Raw genomic sequence first — 21569 nt, 5'->3', positions numbered from 1 at the left:
GTCCAATGTTAATTATGTAGTAGAACTCATGCTTGAACAAGGATCTCTTTCACAGTGTTCTTGGCAAGTGGCTTCTAATCACAACTAGATAATTTTGATTCAAGGGGAGAGCATGACAACTCAAGGCAGCCTCTTCTATGTTTTGACATTGTAAATGATTAAGAGGTATCGATTTTTATCAAGTCTAAATATGCCTCTTGGAAAATTCTACCCATTTCTCCTAATTTTGACCTCTGGGCCAGGGACAGTGGATCTAAGTAATCTTCCATGGGCTTGTTCTGTGAATTTCAGTCATTTCACTGATTTGAGTCATCTTGTCCTGGCAATGGTTGATCTTGTCTATGTCTTTCCTAAAGTGTGGGTGCCTAGAACTGAACACAGAATACCAGATGTGGCCTAACTGGATACAAATATTTGCCTCATTATTGGCAATGAATACCTTTGCTTTTGAGACTACTGACTCATACGGAGTTGGTAACCCATATCATTCTTCAGATCTTTTCCCCAAGAACTGTTTTCTTTCTCTATTTCCCCTATCCTCTAGTTAAGTTGATTTTTATACCCACATGGAGAACTTATCCTTATCAGCTACACCATTCATTTAGAGTCATTTTTTTTATTCTGCCGGGATAACATTATATCTCATTTCTCTCATTCATTGTATTAGTTGTTTTTCTGAACTCCATGTCATTCCATTTGCATCACTTTTAACTTTGTTAGCATTACTGAGACATTCAAAACCCTTGTTGCATGGCATTATAGACTTCCTTTCCATTTGACCTCAAGTTATTAAAGGCTATTTTGGGGGTCTGATCATTCAATAGGTTCTGAATCTACCTAACAGCATTACCATCCAATTTTATATCTCTGTATTGTTCATAATCATAGCATGACACACTGTTAAATATTCCTTTGAAATCTAACCATGCTAAGTTGCAACAATTTCTCTGATCTACATGCATCCAGTTACAGTGTCTAACAAGGACTTTTGCTTCATCTGCTGAATTTTAGTAACCACTGCTTCTTTTTCTCAGGACTCACAAACCATCTTAATAATATGTTCTAGAACATTGTCAGAAATAGAAGTCAAAGTCACTGGTTTATTCTTTACTAAATCCACTTACTTCACCTTTGGAGAATTAAGGCAATTGCCTTTCTCTACACTTATGGTGCCTCTCTCATTTAATTTAATCTCCATGAAAGATCACTGACATTGTTGTAGAGTGCATATTCCTAGGGATGTGTAAACTGAAAGCTAGGGAAACATGAACAATGAAACTCAAATCCATAAAGAGTGTAATTCAAAAATCTTACAATATCTGTACATATATAAAGAAACAAGGAGCACATATCCAATCCCAGTCAAGTATGCACTGCAGCAAAGAAAACTCACGATTCCCATTGACCATGATGTCCCCATTAAGGGTCTTGGGTTTTGCATTGGAAAAGATGTAAGAGCAGAAGGTGTCTGCCTGATCCTTGAATCCAGTTTCCAGCTGGCTTTCATGGGCATCTTCAAGATGGGCTAAGAGTGACTTATCATTTGTTGGACGGTCAAATATAAAACACTTCCGTTTTGGAAAGAATTTTCTGATGCACTCTCTTGGAAGGTTGGCCATTTTATCTTTTGGGTGCTCACCTGAGTGGGTAGGAAAACAGAGATGATGGTAAGTCAAATAGGCTTGAGAAAAGGACATCATGAAGATACTTAAAACTGGCACTTGCTATATTCATATCTTTATCTATCCAGTCCAAAGGTACAATGATAGGCAATGATTTTTAAAAGTTGAAGTGATTTAGGGAGAGATTACTACAAATCAAATGACAGTTCACTTCTTGTAAGGATAATGTATTATGTTCTTCAGAACAGACCCCTAGACATATGTAGAGAAAATGGATTTGCACTAAATCTGAGTGGAAACTCTCACAGATCCATAGTTGAGCTATAATTGGATAGATATTGTCAAATTACTCAACTAATTATATGTAACATAGAAAGAGAATTGTGGCTCCTTAAAATGAAAAAGACCCAAGGATCAAGGCTAAGATCAGGAAAAAGACAGGCTCCCAGGTTAATAAAAGGAGATATTTCTTCTTTGAAGTTAATAACAATTCTGCCCCTACAAACAGGATTAGCCATTGAGCGGGAACTGTTTCAGATGTCATCCTCAACTATTCTTTCTCACCTCCATCCTTTATACCTAGTTAGTTGCATTCTACCTCCCAACAATTCTTGAACTTATTGCCTTCTATCCACTTAAACCCTACAGTCCTCTGAATTCAGGTCCTCAATTTCTCTCACCTGGACTTTTGCAATAGTTTCCTAACTGGTCTTCCAGCCCCCATTTCCTCCTCTCCCCTATTCATCACATACACATTACCAAATTACCAAATGGACAAATCTGGTTGTGGTATTGCTTGTTTTTACAGTGCTTCCTTAATGCATCTGGGACCAAATAGAAACAAGTGGTTCTACTCCTTCTATATTGAATTCATATTACTCTCCCCACATCCTTTATTTCAACCACACTGGCTTTCCTGTTCTATGCATATAACCTCCCAACACTCACTTGCGTATTTCTGGCCAGGGACTTTCTATTCCTGGATTCCTCCTCCTGTCACCTTTTCCCCTTGGAATCTGTAACTCTCTGTAAACTCATCTGTTTTGACAGTACTTCCTAAAGAGGTCTTTGATGATCCCTGTGTTTCTTTAGTCCTTTCCACCTCACTTATTCCCCTACATTTTTTTTGCATATTGTTTATATTTTTACCCACTTATCTTTTCCCTGTTTTTCCCCATTAGCATGTAACCTTTTGGAAGGTAGAATTTTTTGTACCTGTATGCTGAGCATCTAGCACAGTTCTTTGGGTAGAGTTGATATTTAATTAAGTCATTTTGACTGAAATTGAAGGAACTCATTGACAAACAAGATTTAAAGATATTTCCAGTGAAATCAACATCCCTGCCTATATGCCATCAGGGAGTTATCAGCCCACAATGAAAATAGTGTATAATTACAGATTTGTATGTTTAGATTTATAACTCATTTTGAAGTATGATAGAAGAACAAATGTTACTAAAGCAGTGAGAGACCTAAACAGGAGCATCTGATTGATAGTCCAAGATCTATAGGATAAGCAAGATATATTTGAAAGAAACATAGCCAGTGTTTCTCTAGAATTCTCAAGGGGAGAAACCCTTTGTCATCTCTAGTTAATAGATATATTGCTAGGTATTTTTAGAGGTATTAGAGTCCAAACTCTTTATTTTACAGATAAGGAAACTGAGGCTCAGAGACATTAAATGACTTGCCCAAAATCACATGGGCAGTAAGCACCAGAGGTGTAATTTGAACCCAGGGCCTCTAACTCCATATACCCATGTACTTTATTCTGTACAACATAGCCTCTCAAGTACATGCCTATCTCTTGTTGTAAAAAAGGTCTATGAAGTTAGTAGAGAGGAAAAATTACTTAGACTGTGCCCTGAAGTGAATGAAATAACCCTTAAATAAAGGCATTCCCTTTCATTGAAATTCCATGCTCACCAAAAACTGCAAGACATACAAAAACATCTTTTTCTTTTTGTAAGCTCATAAAATACAAACCTATCACAGAAAATGGCAAAAATCAATTATCTCAGGGACTATTCCCCCTTGGGAATGGTCACTAGGTCATGGAAATTCTGGAGCTAGAGAAAATACATAAACAGACCCTCAATATGACCAGGAGAACCTTAGTAGCTTTCAGCCTCCATTTCTACAGTCCATGAGATTCAAAAGAATAAGCCCCAGGAAGAAATAGCTCAGCTCCAAAGAAACAGAAAAAAACATTTGTTGTCATTTCCCCCTGTACTTTCCAAGAATACCCATGTGCCCAATCGTTATTCCTAATAAATTACCTTTACTGAGTTTTAAGGCATTTTCCAGGTACTCATCTGAGGTGATGGGGTGACCATTGAGCTCAAGATCCAGGGTGAAATCCCGCACAGTCCACACAAAGTCTGGGAAGAAGCCCACAAACTCTGCTGAGTCTTCTTTTCCATCAGAGGATTTGACCTTGATTAGCTTTGTTAGCTCTGTCACATATCTAAGATCATAGATAAGGAAAAGGAAACACTCAGAATTAGCATCAGTTTTGAGTTCTAACTTGTGGAATCTTCCCTCCATTGAGTCTTATAAATTCTCTCCCCGACCTTCCCTTCTGCACTGTTGGGATTTCAATCACAGATGTAAAAGTGGAAAGGAAGACCTTTTTAGGGGAGTCCCAGATCAACCTGATGCTTCTTTAATCAACTTGGGGAGACCATAATTCTCATGATTCTTGATTCCTATACTATTGGAATATAAGGTCTTGTACTGAACCAGTCAGTCAAGAAGCATTTATTAAATGTTTACTCTGCATCAGTGTTCCAAGTGCTAGGCATACAGATAGGTGAAAACACGATCTCTGCTCTCAAGAATCTCATATTCTAATGGGGGAGATAATATGCAAACAAATATGTATGTTATGCTCAAGCACATAGGCATATATACACATATTGATATGTCTATGTATATATGTCTATATTGATATCAATGTTTCTATATGTATGTGTATGTAAACACACAAACTCACATGTATTTGTATATATGCACATACACATATACAAATACATACGTATATATGTATATACATATTATGTAAATGCCAGGGATATCCAGAAGAAAAACAGTAGTATGCAGAGATTGGTAAAGATCCCTTCCAAAGGTAGGATTTCAACTGAATCTTGGAGGAAACAAGAGAAGGTATGAATTAGAAGGGAAAAGGGAAAGAATTCCAAACATGAAGGAGAGTCAGTTAAAAGGGCATTGAGTGAGAAGATGGACTGTCAAGCAAGAAGAGCAGTGTGGTCTGATGGCAGAGTATGAGGAGGAATGTATTAAGAAGACTGAAAATGTAGGAAAGGGCACTTTGGTAATGGCTTTAAAAGCCAGGCAGAACATGTTATATTTGATCTTGGGGATAATATGATCCACAGGAGTTTATTAAGTAGATGATGGAGTGACATTGTCAAATCTGTGCATTATGAAAGTTACATTCACAACTGAAAAAAGGATGGACTGGCATGGAGGGAGACTTGAGGTCGGCAGACCAACCAGCAGTCTATTGCAATAGTCTAGGTGTGAGGTGATGAGGACCTGCAGCAGAATGGGAGCAATATCTGAGGAAAGAGGGGGGTGCATGGGAGATATTATGAAGTCAGAAATCAAAACTCATGTTAACAGATTGTATACATGGAATTAGATAGAGTGAAGAGTTGAGGATTACATCTAAGTTAAGAGGCTAGAGACCTTGAGGGATGGTGGTGCTCATAACATAATAAGAAGGTGTGAAGAGAGAAGGGTTTTGGGGAAAAGATAATTCTATTTTAGACATGTTGACTTTGAGATGTCTACAGCACATCCAGTATGAGATGTCCAATAGGCTACTAGAAATGGTAAACTAGAGCTCATCAGAGAGGTGTGGAGGGCAAAATTGAATGTGGTCACCTTATTTCTGTCCCAAGTTTGGGGAAAATTAGTTGAGGTTTCTAATATATTGCCAGTTATAAATTAGAAGCTTTAGCACCAGTTTGGGGAAATTATGTATTTATTAAAGTAGATTAGATATTATAAAAGAGAGAAAGCACATGGCTCAGAAAGTTAAGAAAGCTTAGCTAGCATAGAAGAAGAGAGAAGAAAGGGTGCCGCCACTACCCCCAAGTCTCAGGCCAAAAGCAAGTCCCTCTGCCTGTGTGAGCAGAAGCTTCCTGTGGGTCACAACAAGAGGTGGTCTTTACACATTGCTTCAAGTTAATTTTGGCTAGCATCACCCAAATCCATTGGTTCACTGGACTTGAGGGCAGTCCATGAGCAAAGCATGCTGAGGTCAGAGTTCAAAGAACACTCCCTGAGGGCCAGGCTTTCACCTAGGTGTGGTTTCTATCAAGTCAACTTTAAGTGAGTTAATCAACAAAGGCAATCCAAACAATCTCAATACTATCCCCACGAAGGTGGGGGGGGGCCCTCTGGGCATCCCCAAACCCATTATTTTCTCACAGAGGCTAGGGTTAGAGAAGTAGACCTGATGTCATCAGCATGGTGATGATAACTGAATCCATTGGAGCCAATGTGATTACCAAGCAAGAAAGTAGTATGGAAGAGAAGACAATCAGGGAAGAACCTTGCAGGACACCAGTGATCAGGGTCTATGACCTGATTGAAGATCCAGAATAAGAGATGATGAGAGGTCAGACAAGTAGGAAGAGAAACAGGAGAAATCCTGTTATGAAAATCTAGGGACAATATCTAAGATAATCAGTGGCGAAAGCTGAAGCAAAATCAAGAAGGATGGTGATTGACAAAAAAATCCTAGTAAGAGTTTATTACTAATTTTGAATGGAGGAGGTTCAGTTGAATGATGAGGTCAGAATGCAGACAGCATTCTGGGTGAGTGGTGAGAAGTGAGTAAGAGGAAGGGAAGAGAAGATACTGATTACAGACATTTTTCTTAAGTTTGGCTATGAAAGAGAGTATAGATATGTGTAGATTTTTAACATTGCAAGATTTAGTGATTTTTTTTAAGATAGAGGAGACATGGCTGATTCTGAAGTTGACAGGGATGAAGACTATAGATAGGAAATGAACGATTAGTGAAAAAGCATGAAGGACAGAAAGGATAACCTGTTAGAAATGATAGGATGAGATGGAATTGAGGGAGCATGCAGGGCTTTGCTTTGGCAAAGAGAGGGGCCACTTCTTCATGTGAGATAGAGGTGAAGAATGGAATGTAGAGGAAAATATATGAGTGATATAATATGAGAAAGAGGGGAGACTTGGAAATGAAAAGGGAGAAGGAAAGATATAATGATCAAGGTATTTCAGAATTATTGAACACACAAGTGGTATACTTATGTATAATGACAAGCTCAGCCAAGGTTCCCCCACGGGTTCATTTGTGGGCCTCATGCCAGACTGTCCTATGAGGATCAGCTCAACTGATTTGGGAACATTGGCCCCAACAAAGTTGGTCACCTAGTGATGGGTATTTCTGGGCAGAGTAACTGATGATGACAGCTCCTAAAATATGAATTGCTTATCATCTATCATGGGGAGGGAGCATTAGCATTGAAGATGTCATGGATGTTCTGAAGTTCTGAAAGGATACTGCATCTGTTCCAAGGCCTGGTGGTTGATGGTGCTTATGCTGTTGTAGACAAAAGTGCTGCTGAGCAGGATGGCCAGGGCAAAGATCCAGGCGTCATTCTTGGAGTCACCCTACAAAACATTATGTTATTGGGCCTATCATTCAACCCTTCATCCATGACAAATTATGACCCTTAGAGTTAGTGGTCAGTTTCACTGGAGTAAGGGAATACTCATCTTTTCCAGATTTCATGCTTTAGGGTTGGGGCAGGAGACTGTGGTCTATATAATTTCCTGGAATCTATCCTAAAAGATTATCTATTTGTTTCTTTTTTTATTTAGTCTATTTCTAGTCTAACAAATCAGAGAAAGAGCAAGGCTGGCAAAGCTGGAGCCTATTTTTGCATTTTTTAAAGTGATATTTTATTTTTTTCTCAATTGAATGTTAAAACAATTTTTAACATTTGAGGTTTTTTAAAACTTTGAGTTCCAAATCCTATCTCTCCTTTCCTTTCTTCCTGAGATTGTAAGCAATTTGGTATAGGGTATGTGCAATCATGTAAAATATCTCCATATTTGTAACTTTGTATAAGAAGACTCAAGCAAAAATTTTTAAAAATGAAAGAAATGAAGGAAGATGTAAAGAAAAGAAAAAATAACATGCTTCAGTCTGTATTTAGATATCAGTTTTTTCTCTGGAGGCAGATAGCATGTTTCATCATGAGTCCTTTGGGATTGTCTTGGATCATTGTATTTCTGAGAAGAGCCAAGGCATTTACAATCTTCATTGTACAATATTGCTGTTACTATTGATAATGTTCTGCTGGTAGACTCCCAAGTATTTTGTATTGTCTACAGTTATTTTAAATGGAATTTCTCTATCTCTTGCTGCTGGGCTTTGTTGCTTATATGTAGAAATGCTGATCATTTCTGTGGGTTTATTGTATATCTTTCAGCTTTGCTAAAGTTGTTAATTTTTTCAACTAGTTTTTTAGTTGATTCTCTAGGATTCTCTATGTATAGCATCATATTATTTGCAAAGAGTGATAGTTTTGATTCTTCAATGCCAATTTTAAATTCTTCAATTTCTTTATCTTTTTTACTGCTATAGCTAGCATTTCTGGTACAATATTGAATACTAGTAGTGACAATGGGCATCGTTTCTTTACCCCTCATTGTATTAGGAACACTTTTACCTTATTTAAAAAAATTATTTTCCAAATTACATTTAAAAGCAAATTTGGACATCAATTAAAAAAATACTTTGTGTTCCAATTTTTCTTCCTCCCTCCCTTCCCACCCCCACCCCAAGTACTCAAGCAATTCAATATAAATTGTACATGAGTAGTTATGGAAAACATCTCTACATTGGCTAGGTTGTGAGAGAAAACAGATAAAAACAAAACTTCAGATTAAGGAATTGTCAAAAAATGTGTTTCAGTCTGTTTTCAGATACCATCAGTTCTTTTTCTGTAGATGGATTGCAATTTTCATAAGTTCTTCAGAGTTATATTGGATCATTTCCTTGCTGAAAATAACCACATGCTTCCCAGCAGATCATCTTACACTAATGCTGTTATTTTGTATATAGTACATTTATCTTTGCTTCAGTTTATGTGGGTCTTTCCAGGTTTTTCTGATAGCATCCTGTTCATCATAACTTTTATATAGTACCTTAAACTTAACAAAGAATTTTTTTTTCACAATAGCCCAGCAGTGTAGGTACCATACATTTTGCCATTGTAGTCAATCATCAAAACTATTTCCCTCCATCCCATTCCCTTCCAATGATATTTACTCTATTTTCTATCTTATTTTGCCTTATTCCTCCTCAAAAGTGTTTTGCTACTGACTGCCCCCTCCCCTGCTCTACCCTCCCTTCATTCACCCTTCTCTCCTTATCCTCTTTCCCTCCTACTTTCCTGTAGGGTTAAATAGATTATTCCTCCAAATTGGGTGTGTATATTATTCCCTCCTTGAGCCCACTCTGATAATGGTAGGGTCTTTGAGCTAATTCTGTTTTCTAAATTTTTCTTCCTTCCTCCTTCCTCAACTCTCCCTATGAAATCAAGCAATTCAATATATGTCATACATGTGCTATTATGCAGAACATCTTCACTTTCCTCAAAAGTGTTTTGCTTTTTATAGCTCCCTCCCCCAAACTTCCTTTCCCTCTTTCCCCTCCCACTTTTCTTCAGGGCAAAAACATATAATATAGCCACTTGAGTGTGTATGTTAGTCCTTTTTTGAGTCAATTCTGATGATAGTAAGGTTCACTCACTCCCCCACTCCTTCCCCCTCTTCCCCTCCCCTCCATAAGCATTTTTCTTGTTTCCTTCATGTGAACTACCTCCCCCCAGTCTACCTCTCCCCTTCCCCCTCTCCCAGTCTATTCCTCCTACCACTCGACCCTATTTTAAAGATGTCATCATGGGTTAGCTAGGTGGCTCAGTGGACAAAGCACAGCCCTGGGCCCAGGAGGCCCAGAACCCACATCTGGCCCCAGACATAAGACAACCCACCCTGTTTGCTCCACAAAGAACAAGGATTAACAAAAAATAAATGCTTTACAAATACCATCCCTTTATATTCAGTTCAGACCTGTGTCCTCTGTGTATTCCTTACTGAAAAAGTTCTTATGAGTTGGAAGTATTATTTTCTCATATAGGAATGTAACAGTTTAGCCTTTTAATGTCCCTCATAATTTCTTTTTCCTGTTTACCTTTTTATGATTCTCCAGGGTCTTTTATTTGAAAGTCAAATTTTATATTCAGTTCAAGTCTTTTCATCACAAATGCCTGAAAGTCCTCTTTTTCATTGAAGTCCCATTTTTTCCTCTGAAAGAGTACAATCAGTTTTTCTGGGTTGGTTTTACCTTATTCTCCTTTCAGGTAACACTTTCTTTTGATATTTTAGATAGATACTGGTAGGTGGCACAGTGAATAGAGCACTGGCCCTGAATTTTTGAGGACCTGAGTTCAAATCTGACCTCAGCCATTTACTAGCTGAATGACCCAGAGCAAGTCACTTAATTCCAATTGCCTTAAAAACATCCTGGGCCATCTCCAGTTATTCTGATTTATATTTTGTCACTCAGCCCAGAGGGCTCAGAAGGACAGAGTAACATTAAATCCAATTCACTGCAAGTCATGACATTGCACAATGTCATGGTCCTCTTTAAGAATGAAAGGACAGGGGGCAGAGACAAGATGGCAGAGGAAAGGCAGTAAGCGCTCAGAGCTCCTGACATAATCACTCCAAAAAACTCCAAATTATGCCATAAGACAATTCCTGGAGCAGCAGAACCCACAAAAGGACAGTTTGAGACCATTTTCCAGCCAAAGACATCTTAGAAGTTCAGCAGGAGGGGTCTGCTTTACCTGGATGGGAGTGGAGCCCAAACCCCATGCATGAACAACACAGATCCAACCCCAGGCTGGAGACTCACACTTGGGCCAAGCTGAGACAGATCCAGCCTCAGGAAAGCCTCACCAGACAATTTTACCCCTGGAGCCTCTGAATTGGCTGCAGCACCAAAATCTTCTGGAACTAAGCTCAAGAGTCTGGTGAGAGGGTCGAGTGGTTGGCCAGGGGGAGAGTACGGGCATATCTGCTGGAGAAGAGGCAGAATTCAGTTGTTCTACCCCAGCTGCTGGGAACTAGGAAGCAATCTTGAGTGGTGTGCCAAGGTGGGGGAGAGGCTCTTGCTCACCAGAGCTATCAACCCAGAGAAACAAAATTTTCTTTCCTGGTTGAAGAGCAAGTAGGCTTAGGGTTATTTACAGACCAGAGGAGTAAAGAACATGCCACTCCTTAAATCATACCACCTTGGACGTCCTGAAGCTTGGGACAGTGCAGCATGGAAGCAGTGCCCCACTTTAAGAAGGAGTTAAAAGTCAAGACACAGGTGGGCAAGATGAGCGGACAAAGATGTAGACTATAGAAAGTTTCTTTAGTGACAAGGAAGATTGAGGTGCACCCTCAGAAGAGGATAGCATTGTCAGGCTTCCTACATCCAAAGCTTCCAAGAAAAATATGAATTGGTCTCAGGCAATAGAGGTGTTCAAAAAGGATTTTGAAGATGAAGTAAGAGAGGTAGAGGAAAAAATGAGACTGATGCAGGAGGGGGCAGCTAGGTGGCACAGAGGATAAAGCACCAGCCCTGGATTCAGGAGGACCTGAGTTCAAATCCGGCCTTAGACACTTGACAATTCCTAGCTGTGTGATCCTGGGCAAGTCACTTAATCCTCATTGCCTGCCCCACCCCCAAAAAAGAGTGATGCAGGAAATACATAAGAAAAAAAGTAATCAGCTTGAAAAGCCAAATGGAAAAGCTCTCTGAAGAAAATAATTGCCTAAGAATTAGGGTTGAACAAATGGAAGCTAATGACTTTATGAGAAACCAAGACACAATAAAGCCAATCCAAATGAAAAAAAATAGAGGGCAATGTGAAATATCTTCTTGGAAAAACAGCAGACCTGTAAAGTAGATCCAGGAGAGATAATTTGAAAATTATTTGATAACCTGAAAACCATGATAAAAAAAGAACACCTTAGACATCATCTTCCAAGAGATTGTCAGGGAAAATTGCCCTGATATTCTAGAAGCAGAAGGTAAAATAGAAATTGAAAAAACCACTGATCACCTCCTGAAAGAGATCCCCAAATGAAAACTTCTAGTAATTTTATAGTCAAATTCCAGAGCTCCCAGACCAAGGAGAAAATAAAGCAAGGAGCCAGAAAGAAACAATTCAAGTACTATGGAGTTACATTCAGGATAGCATAAAATCTATCAGCTTCTACATTAAAGGATTGTAGGGCATGGGACATGATATTCCAGAGGTCAAAGGAATTGGGATTACAAACAAGAAGCACCGACCCAGCAAAACTGTGTATAATCTTTCAGGTGAATAAATGGGACTTCATTGAAAAAGAAGACATTCAGGTATTTGTGATGAAAAGAGCTGAACTGAATAGAAAATTTGACTTTCAAATACAAGATCCTGGAGAAGCATAGAAAGGTAAACAGGAAAAAGAAATCAAGAGGGATATTAAAAAGGTTAAACTGTTTACATTTCTACATGGGAAGATGATATGTCTAACTTATAAGAACTTTCTCAGTATTAGGGCAGATGATAGGAATATACAGAGGGCACAGGTGGGAATTGATTATGAAGGGATGATATTTGTAAAGCACTTATTTTTGTTTATCATTTTTGTGGACAATGAAGGACAAAGAACAACAAAAAGAAGATAGAAACTACTCATAATTTTAAGGTAGGCTCCATTTATTCCTATGTTCTTTAGTGTTTTTAATAAGAATGCATGTTGTATTTTGTCAATGACTATTTTCTGTTATTTACTGAGACGATCAAGTGATTTCTGTTGTTTTTGTTATCGAGATGGTCAGTTTTGCTGATTGTTTTCCTAATATTGAAACAGCCTTGAATTCCTGGTATAGATCCCATCTGGCCATTCAGTTTCCTCAAACAAGCAAGATACCCAAGGGAGAGACAGGACCTGTGTCAGGCAAGTCAAACTCTTACCTCAACCTTGCCCATCAACTCCCCTAAGACTTAGAGAGAGAAAGCCCAGGGCTCTGAAGTCAATATTGCTCTACTTCTTGGAATAATAATGCCATCTAGATAATCCAACCACTTTCCATCCTGAACCCCAAAACCATTATTTTGTTGTTGTTGTTTTTTCAATTCATGTAAACATTTATTGATTGACTACATAAAAGGAATTTTGCTATATGCTGGGTATACAGAGACAAAAACAAATCAGCATATCCTCAAGATGTTTCTTTTCTATTTTTCAGACAACATTTATACATGAAGAACACTAACTGGAGGGATCAGGAAAAACTTCTTGCAGGAGATGGCACCTAAGATTTGCTTTGGAGTAACCTGGTGGGTGTGCGTCCTAGATAAGGGATAGCCTGTGTAGAGGTATAGGGTGCCTGAAGAGATTGGAACAAAACCATTATTGTGGAAAATGACCAGTTTCGGGAGAGAAGTCGTTTCAGATAAAGGGTTTTCCTTCTTTGCCACCACCACCACCAACTTCCACCCATGGAGAGAAAGGCCCAAGAGGCCTGGAAAGGACAGATTATCAATCCTCCTGGCATCCCAACTTCAGCTCCCATCAGCCTGAGTAAAAACCTCAATAGAGATGCTTCCCTATAAATGCTTCTTCAGGTTCCAAACCCACAGCTACTGAAGATTAGGGGGGAAAGTGTTTTTGTTCACAAAATCCTTGGCATTCTCAAGTGGCTCAATAGCAGAAACTGGTATAATTTTATCAGTGGAAATGACATCAAAGAACTTCTTTGTCTCTGCACTCTAAAGAAGGACCCTGGCACCTCTCTATGTAACTTAGCTGAAATCTCTTCTACTTTGTCTCACCTTTTAGAATGGAACCTCCTGGAGAGCAGGAACTGGCTTGCTTTTTTGTTTATTTGTTTTTGGTTTTGGTATCTCTAGCATTCAGTACAGGGCTTAGTAAAGGCTTTTTCAATCATTCATTCATCTTGGCTTGATCAATTATACAGAATTTTTAAAACACAGAAGAGACAAATTGAGCTCAACCTCATTTAGCAAAATGGTGAAGACACCCAGGGCTGCGACTTTCCTCCAGGGAACTGGAGGAAAGAAGGAAAAGTTGGGCACTGCACAGTAGAATATAAAATTAAAATCCCTACCACTGTCTCTTCATAGATGAGGGATGGAGCAAGCCTGTGTCTGAACAGGACATCCCCAGAGAGGACACAAGTAAGGAAAAAGATTGTCATTAGCAAAGACTAAAGAAAGGTTTTGTTCAGTCTAGGGACAAATGCCACATCTGCATTTCACAGTCTCCCTGGGTTTCCCTTCTTTTTCCTGTACAAAGAGGTAATTATTTTATATCCCCTTGAGGTCCTTTCCAGAACCAGATCAATAATTCTATGACCAGTCAAAGGTTTGGGTCTCATATCTTACAGTGTTCAGTTCTGTCCAATAGCAGTTGAAAGGAGACAGATTTTATGTTAAAGTGTAGGCTGAATCTTGTCAATCCTATCTGTGCTTAAGAACCTTTTGGTGTCACCCATTGTCTCTAGGATAAAATACAAATTCCTCTTTCTCAGTGTGGCTCTATTTTATGTTCACAGTCTTTTTATATGCTTGCTATTTCATGCTTTTTCACAGATTGTGTTTCATGCATGGAATTCTCTCTTTCTCCCACTTGGGCCTCTTTGAACCCTTAGCTTCCTTCAAGGCACAGAGTATATGCCAATGCCTTCTAGATGGCTTTTCATAATTTCCCAAGCTCCCTAGCCACATCACTTTATGGTTATTTAATATACTGTCCTCTACCTATTTCTCTGTCCACATATTAGGTCTCTGTCATCTGTGTGGCATTGTGACCTGAAATTCGGGATCAGCTACTGGGGAGAGGTAAGGGCAATACAGAGGACCTGAGAGGGACCCAGGAACTTACTTGGGTTTGTGAGGGCCAAAATTTTACACAGATTATCTCATTTGAGACTGACAATATCCCTAGGACATTGGTGCTATTATTATCCCCATTTTACAAATAAGGAAACTGAGGTAGAGAGTGTTTAAGTGACTTTCCAAGGGCCACATGGCATATGACTGTCTGAGGCAGAATTCAAACTCAGATCTTTCTCATCCTAAATCCAGCACTCTAGCCCTTATATCCCCTTGCTGCTCCTTTAAGTCCGGGACTGGGTGACTTTGGTATTTGTGTCCCCTGAGCCCAGCAAGCAGTTTCTTAGCCAATGCTTGCTCATTGGTAGATCGATCTTTTTTATTCCCTGGTAAATTTGTAGACTGCAAGAGCATATTTGGAAAAGGGTTTTCAGAGGCTTTTTAAAGAAATGGGAACCTCCTGCAAGTCATGAGCTTCCCAGACAAGCAGTCTGCCCCGAGATCCAGCACCAGGCGCATCTTGGAGATTTGGGTCAGCTTCCTCTTTGGGCCCATCTATTTCCGCAGCTGGAAGTTTGGGGAAGTTCTTGATACATTGGCAGCAGTAGGACCCTGTGATGGGTCCTTTATGTTTACATGGCATGGCCTTCTTCCTCACAGTGATGGCAGCAGGCCAAAGCCCCTGCCTCAGCCCAGGACCAGCCAGCTTTATCTCCCCACAGCTATGTGGCACAGGCCTCCCTTGGCAATAAGCTGTGTTACCCATACACAGCCAGCCAGGGGTGAGAGGTCATTCCTCCTCAGGTCAGGCAGATACAGGGAGGGGTGAGCAGAATGTTGTTGATTCCATTTACCTTTTCCACATCTCCAAGGCCCTCAGTGTCAAGCAGAACTAAGATATGGTCAGGTTTGCTGGGGTGAGGGACACACCACATCCAGATGCCCTTTGTGTGGGACTGCACAGTGGAGCCAATGGAAAAGCCTGCAAAGGAAAGAGGAGACATGAGTGTCCAGTGGAAGCAGGAAGCCCGGAGGCTGTAACGGCCAAACTCAAGGGTCCTAAAGGGAGAAAATGGGCAGCTCCCCAGTGGGGAAAGAAGAACGAGAATCAGAGATAGCATTTATATGGCACATTTTGGAAAGATGGTGGAGAATAGCCAGTGACTCCTTGGAGCTCTCCCATAAATCCCTCCAAGTACCTTCAAATAATGTCATAAGACAATTCCTGGAGCAGCAGATCCCACAAAAGGAGGGGATGATATTATTTTACTGCCAAAGATATCTTAGAAGGTCAGCAGGAGGAGTCTGCTGTACCAGGTTAGGAGTGGAACCCAATCCCGAGGCTGCAATGACATAGATCCGTCCACAGGAAGGCTACAACAGAGAAAGAGAACTCCAAAGCCTCTGAATTAGCTGCAGCACCAGTGTTTTCTGGAACTAAGCTCACAGTCTCGTGAGAGGGCTGAGCAGTTGGCCAGGGGGAGATTATAGTGTTCTCTGCTGGTACTGAGGCAGAACTCAGCTGTTTTTCCCCTGCTGGGAACCAGGAAGAAGCCTTGAGTGATGGCAGTCCAGGAAGGAGAGGGGCACAACCTTGCCGGAGCTATCAACCCAGAGAAACAAAAATATTGTTTTCTAGTTGAAGAACATGTAGGCCTGGGGTTATTTAAGAAACTGGAGCACAGGCTGGGTGAGTGAACAACCCATCACTCCTTAAATCATCCCACCTTGGAACTCCTGAAGCTTGGGACAGTGCAGCATGGAAGCAATGCTGCACTTTAAGAAGGAGCTAAGAGTCAAGAAATAGGCAGGCAAAATGAACAGACAGAGAAAGATTCAGACCATAGAAAGGTTCTTTGGTGAAAAGGAAGATTGAGGTACACCCTCAGAAGAGAATAGCAATATCAGGGATCCTACATACAAACCTTCCAAGAAAAATATGAATTGGTTTCAGGCTTTAGAAACACTCAAAAAGGACTTTGAAGATAAAGAGAGGTAGAGGAAAGAATGAGAGTGATGCAGGAAAGTCATGGGGAAAAATCAACAGCTTGAAAAACCAAATGGAAAAGCTCTCTGAAGAAAATAATTGCTTGAGAATTAGGATTGAACAAATGGAAGCTAGTGACTTTATGAGAAACAAAGATACAATAAAACAAATCCAAATGAATATAAAAAATAGAGAGCAATGTGAAATGTCATCTTGGAAAAATAGCAAATCTAGAAAATAGATACAGGATAGATAATTTGAAAATTATTGGACTACCTGAAAACCACGATAAAAAAAAAGAACTTAGACATCATCTTCCAAGAGATTGTCAGGGAAAATTGCCCTGATATTTTAGAAACAGAAGGTAAAATAGAAATTGAAAGAATCCAGGGATGAGCTCCTGAAAGAGATCCCAATATGAAAACTTCCAGGAATACTATAACCAAATTCCAGAGCTCCAAGATCAAGGAGAAAATATTGCAAGCAGCCAGAAAGAAACAATTCAAGTACTGTGGAGCCACAGTCAGGGTAGTAAAAGATATATCAGCTTCTACATTAAAGTATTGGAGAGCATGGAATATAATATTCTGGAGGGCAAAGGAATTGAGATTAAAACCAAGAATCACCTATCCAGCAAAACTTTGTATAATCTTTCAGGGGAATAAATGGGACTTCAATGAAAAAGAAGACATTCAAGTATTTGTGATGAAAAGAGCTGAACAGAATAGAAAATTTGACTTTCAAATACAAGACCCTGGAGAAGTATAAAAAGGTAAACAGTGTAACTAGAAAATAATAAAATACTTTTATGATAAAACAAGTAAACAGGAAAAAGAAATCAAGAGGGATGTTAAAAGGTTAAACTGTTTACATTCCTACATGGGAAGATCATATGTCTAACTCATAAGAACTTTCTCAGTATTAGGGCAGCTGATAGGGATAAATTTAGACAGAGGGCGAATGTGAGAATTGATGATGAAGGGTTGATATCTGTAAAACATTTATTTTTTGTTTATTGTTTTTGTTTGGTGGGGTGATCAGAGTTGGGTGACCTGCCCAGGGTTGTGCAGTGGGTGAGTGTCTTGTGTCTGAGGCTGGATTTGGACTCGGATCCTCCTGGGTCCAGGGCAGGTGCTTTGTCCACTGTGTCACCTAGCTGCCCCGTTATGACATCTTTAGGGTAAAATTGAGGGGTGAGAGGATTGCAGTGTGGGAGGGAGAAAGGGGTGATATCCCACATGAAAGAAGCAGGAAAGGGCTTATGGAATGGGGGGAGAGATGGATGAGAAATGGGGAAGTGAATGAGTTCAGAAGACCTTATGGCTCAAAGACCTTACTTTCATCAGAATTGGCTCAAGGAGGGAATAACATACATACTCAATTGGGTGGAATAATCTATCTAACCCTGCAGGAAAGTAGGAGGTGAAAGGGATAAGGAGGAAGGGGTGAAAGAAGGGAGGGCAGATTGGGTGAGGTGGAAATCAGAAGCAAACCACTTTTGAGGATGGATAGAGTGAAAGAAGATAGAAAATGGAGCAAATATCACAAGGGAGGGAATAGGATGGAGGGAAACAGTTAACAATAGTAACTGAAAAAAATTGAAGCAGGGGCAGGAGAAATGTAAGATAATGTTGATGATTGATTGATGAGAATTTGATGAAGATGAGAATTGATGAGGATTGATTGATGATGAGGACTGATTAGTGATGAGGAGGATTGAATGATGATGATGAAATATATGCTGCTTTGCTGGGCTATTGTGAAGAAAATTCTTGGTCAGTTGTAAAGTACTATAAAAATATTATCTATTACTTTTGTTGCAATGATCAACCTCATTGGTATATTGTAAGTAAATCTTTAATGTATTATGTAAATGTAGTTTACTATTAAAAAAATGATGAGCAGGATCCTATCAGAAAAAACCTGGAAAGACCTACATGAGCTGATGCAAAGTGAAATGTACTGTATCCAAAATAACAGCAATATTGTAAGATGATCTGCTGTGAATGACTTAGTTATTTTCAGCAATGCAATGATCCAAGACAACTCTTACGAAAAATGATTTATGAAAAATGCAATCAATCTACAGAGAGAGAACTGATGGTGTCTGAATACAGATTGAAGCATAATTTTTGTTAGTTACTTTATCTGGTTTTATTTTTGTCTGTTTTCTTTCACAACCTGGCTAATGTGGAAATGTTTCGCATGACTGCTCATGTATAGCTTATATTGAATTCCTTGAGTTCTTAGGGATGGGGGGAAGAGAATTTTGAAGACAAAGCCTTAAAAAATTGATGTCAAATTTTAATTTGGGTATGAAATAAAAATATATGGCACATTTTGTGTGTGCTCCCTCATTCTGTCTTCAGAGTAATTCTTGGAACTAGGTATTTCTTTTGTCTCCATTTCACAGAGGAGGAAACTGAGACCGAGATAGGTTAATTACTGGCCCAGAGTCACAGAGCCAGTAAGCACCTGAGGCAGCTTTCACACCCAGGTCTGCCTGGTTCCCAGTCCTTCATTATCCAGTATCACCACCTAGGGACAGAGGAAGTAGCTGATCTACATAGGAAGTGAAGTTCTCTACTCTTCAGGAACCATAGGCCAGTTACATACAGACAGGTGAACACACACACACACACACACACACACACACACACAGTACAGAATGAGATGATTTCCTAGAATTAAACCAGCTTCAGTTCCATTCTAAATGAGTTTTTTTCTAAAACTGTCCTTACATTAACTAACAATATTTTTCTCTAATTGGAAGATGGAAACAGCCATTTATTAAATGCCTACTGTGTGCCAGGCACTGTCCTGAGAAATTCATAAATATTATCTCATTTGATTGTGACAACAACCCTGTAAAATAGATGCTTTTGTTCTTTCCATTTTACAGTTGAGGAAACTGAGACAAACCAAGATCAAGTGATTTGCCCAGACTCACACTCTGAGTCTAAGTCCAGAATTGAACTTAGGTTTTGAATCTAGGTCCAGCATTCTATCTACTTTGTGGGCTTGTCCAGAATGCCCATAAACCACAAGTGTTCAGAAAGGTGGTGCCTCTCCTTGACTCCCTTATAATCCCAAATGCTTTGCCTTTGAGGAAAATTTTCTTTCTTTTTACTGTTTTCTGTCATTTAATTTTTGGTAGATATTGGTTTGTTGGTATTTATGTTATTAGTATTATTTGTAGTGTCTTAAAATATTATTCTTGTTTGAGACTATATTTCCTGAGACAATATTTGTCATTAGCAAAGCAGAGAAGCCCAGGGAGTCTTGTAGAAGTATTTGTTAGATTTGAGTGTGTGATAAAATAATGGGATTTAGCAGATACTGAAAGGCCCACCTGGAGATTAATCTAAACTGATTAAGTGAGAGTGATTGACTGCTGATTAGCCTACTTCAATTTAACTAGATTGTAAGCACACTGGGCTAACCCTTAAGAAGGTATTGTTCTTAGAGGACTTTTAACTTAACTCGAGACCACCTTCAAGTCCAGTGAACCAATGGATTTGGATGACACATACCAATCAGCTTGAAGCAGTGTGTAAGGACCGCCTCTGCTCCAGATCTATAAAAAGCTTCCACACTCAGTTTGCTGAGTTTATGATTGAAGCAGGCTTGTGGCAGAGGACTTGAGGAAGAACCAAACCAGGCTGGAACTCTAGGCTAGATAGAATACTTAGTATGCTTTAATAAATGCTAAATGCCCAAAGACTGTTTCTAAAGCTTCTAACTTAAGGTGACCACACATTTAGATTTTAAACATCACAAGTGAGAACATCAGAGGTACCCAGCTGTTATAGGTTTGTACCCTTACATAGGAATGCTGGTGTGGGAATGCCTACTGACTGTGTTGAGGCATCACTGAGAGGGCTTTTCACACAGCACTTATAATGGTCAGTACTAAAGGAACCCAGACTTGATGGATTGTGAACACTCTTAGTTCTTGGTGGAGCTCCCTTGAGATGGAGACCTGTTTGACCATATAGTAACCCTAAGTACTTTCTCTTTTCCTGGGGAATCTTGGTAGAAACGGAGTCCCACCAGTGAGGGATATCAATTTGGCAAAGACTGGAAATATAATACAAAATTTTATATACCACATGTTTCCAATTAGATCAGTGATTTAAACAGTTTTAAAACCTGCATCATAAAAGAATGAAGAGTTAGTGAAAAGTTATATTTTCACAGCTGTTGATAGAAGAAAAGTTCTTTATCAACTATGTCTTATAGAAAATTATGAGGCAAAATATAAAAACAAATAAATAAAAATTAAAAGTAATTCAGTCAAAGTCAATGAGAATGATTAATGTAAAATGAGTGGGGTTGAATCAAATATTCCCTATGGTCCTTCCCAGCTCTCAGTTCATGGACCTATGAGAACAATGAGTACAACGAAAATGCTTTTCCCTTACCATTTGGCTGCTCTGATTAATCACAGGGGTAACTGACAACCGCATCCTCAGACTACCATAAAGTGGAATAAAGTTGATAACCCTGAGTAGATGCAGGCTAAAAGTGGGTAAAATAGAAAGCCACCAGGAGACAAGCAGTCAGGGGACAGCAATCATGGACACTTTTCAGTTTTTAAAGAAATGCAGACATTTTAAATGCTGGTGCATTTGGGTCCCCAAGTCGTGAAGATATTTTTTCTTAGATACTTTAATTCACAGTATTACAGGTGGACACTCCATCCCCTCACCCCATCTCTCCTGTCTGCAATGCTCTCCCTCCTTATCTCTGACTTTTGACTTCCCTGTTTTCCTTTAATTCTCAGCTTAACTTAAGTGGGAAACTTTTCCTGATCCCCTAGTGCTAGTGTATTTCCTCTAATGATAATTTCTAGTTTATCTTGTATAGATCTCATTCGTACACAGTCTACACATTGTCTCCCCCATTAGACTGTGAGCTCCTTGAGAGCAGGGATTGAACTTTCCTTTCTTTGTATTCTCAGCATTTAGCATAGTTTCTAGCACG

At 39.3% G+C, this 21569-nt stretch overlaps 1 protein-coding gene across 2 annotated transcripts in view; it reads right to left on the bottom strand.

Annotated features, from left to right (window-relative positions):
• LOC122753276 (guanylate-binding protein 4-like) overlaps positions 1-21569 on the bottom strand; it is a 64465-nt gene that overhangs the window by 7042 nt on the left and 35854 nt on the right. The window contains exons 12-15 of one of the 2 annotated variants that reach the window (XM_044000609.1): positions 15451-15578; positions 7189-7298; positions 3902-4089; positions 1394-1639 (exon numbers count right to left, since the gene is read on the bottom strand). In XM_044000609.1, coding sequence (XP_043856544.1) covers positions 1394-1639; positions 3902-4089; positions 7189-7298; positions 15451-15578 — 672 coding nt within the window. Of the gene's footprint in view, positions 1-1393; positions 1640-3901; positions 4090-7188; positions 7299-15450; positions 15579-21569 lie in introns of those variants that run through there. The other variant, XM_044000610.1, reaches the window with a different exon arrangement.

The sequence above is a fragment of the Dromiciops gliroides genome, chromosome 4, assembly GCF_019393635.1.
Source record: "Dromiciops gliroides isolate mDroGli1 chromosome 4, mDroGli1.pri, whole genome shotgun sequence".
NCBI classification, from domain to species: Eukaryota; Metazoa; Chordata; class Mammalia; order Microbiotheria; family Microbiotheriidae; genus Dromiciops; species Dromiciops gliroides.
Note: the sequence above shows the minus strand (reverse complement) of the source record. Positions and strands in the feature narration are given on the sequence as shown.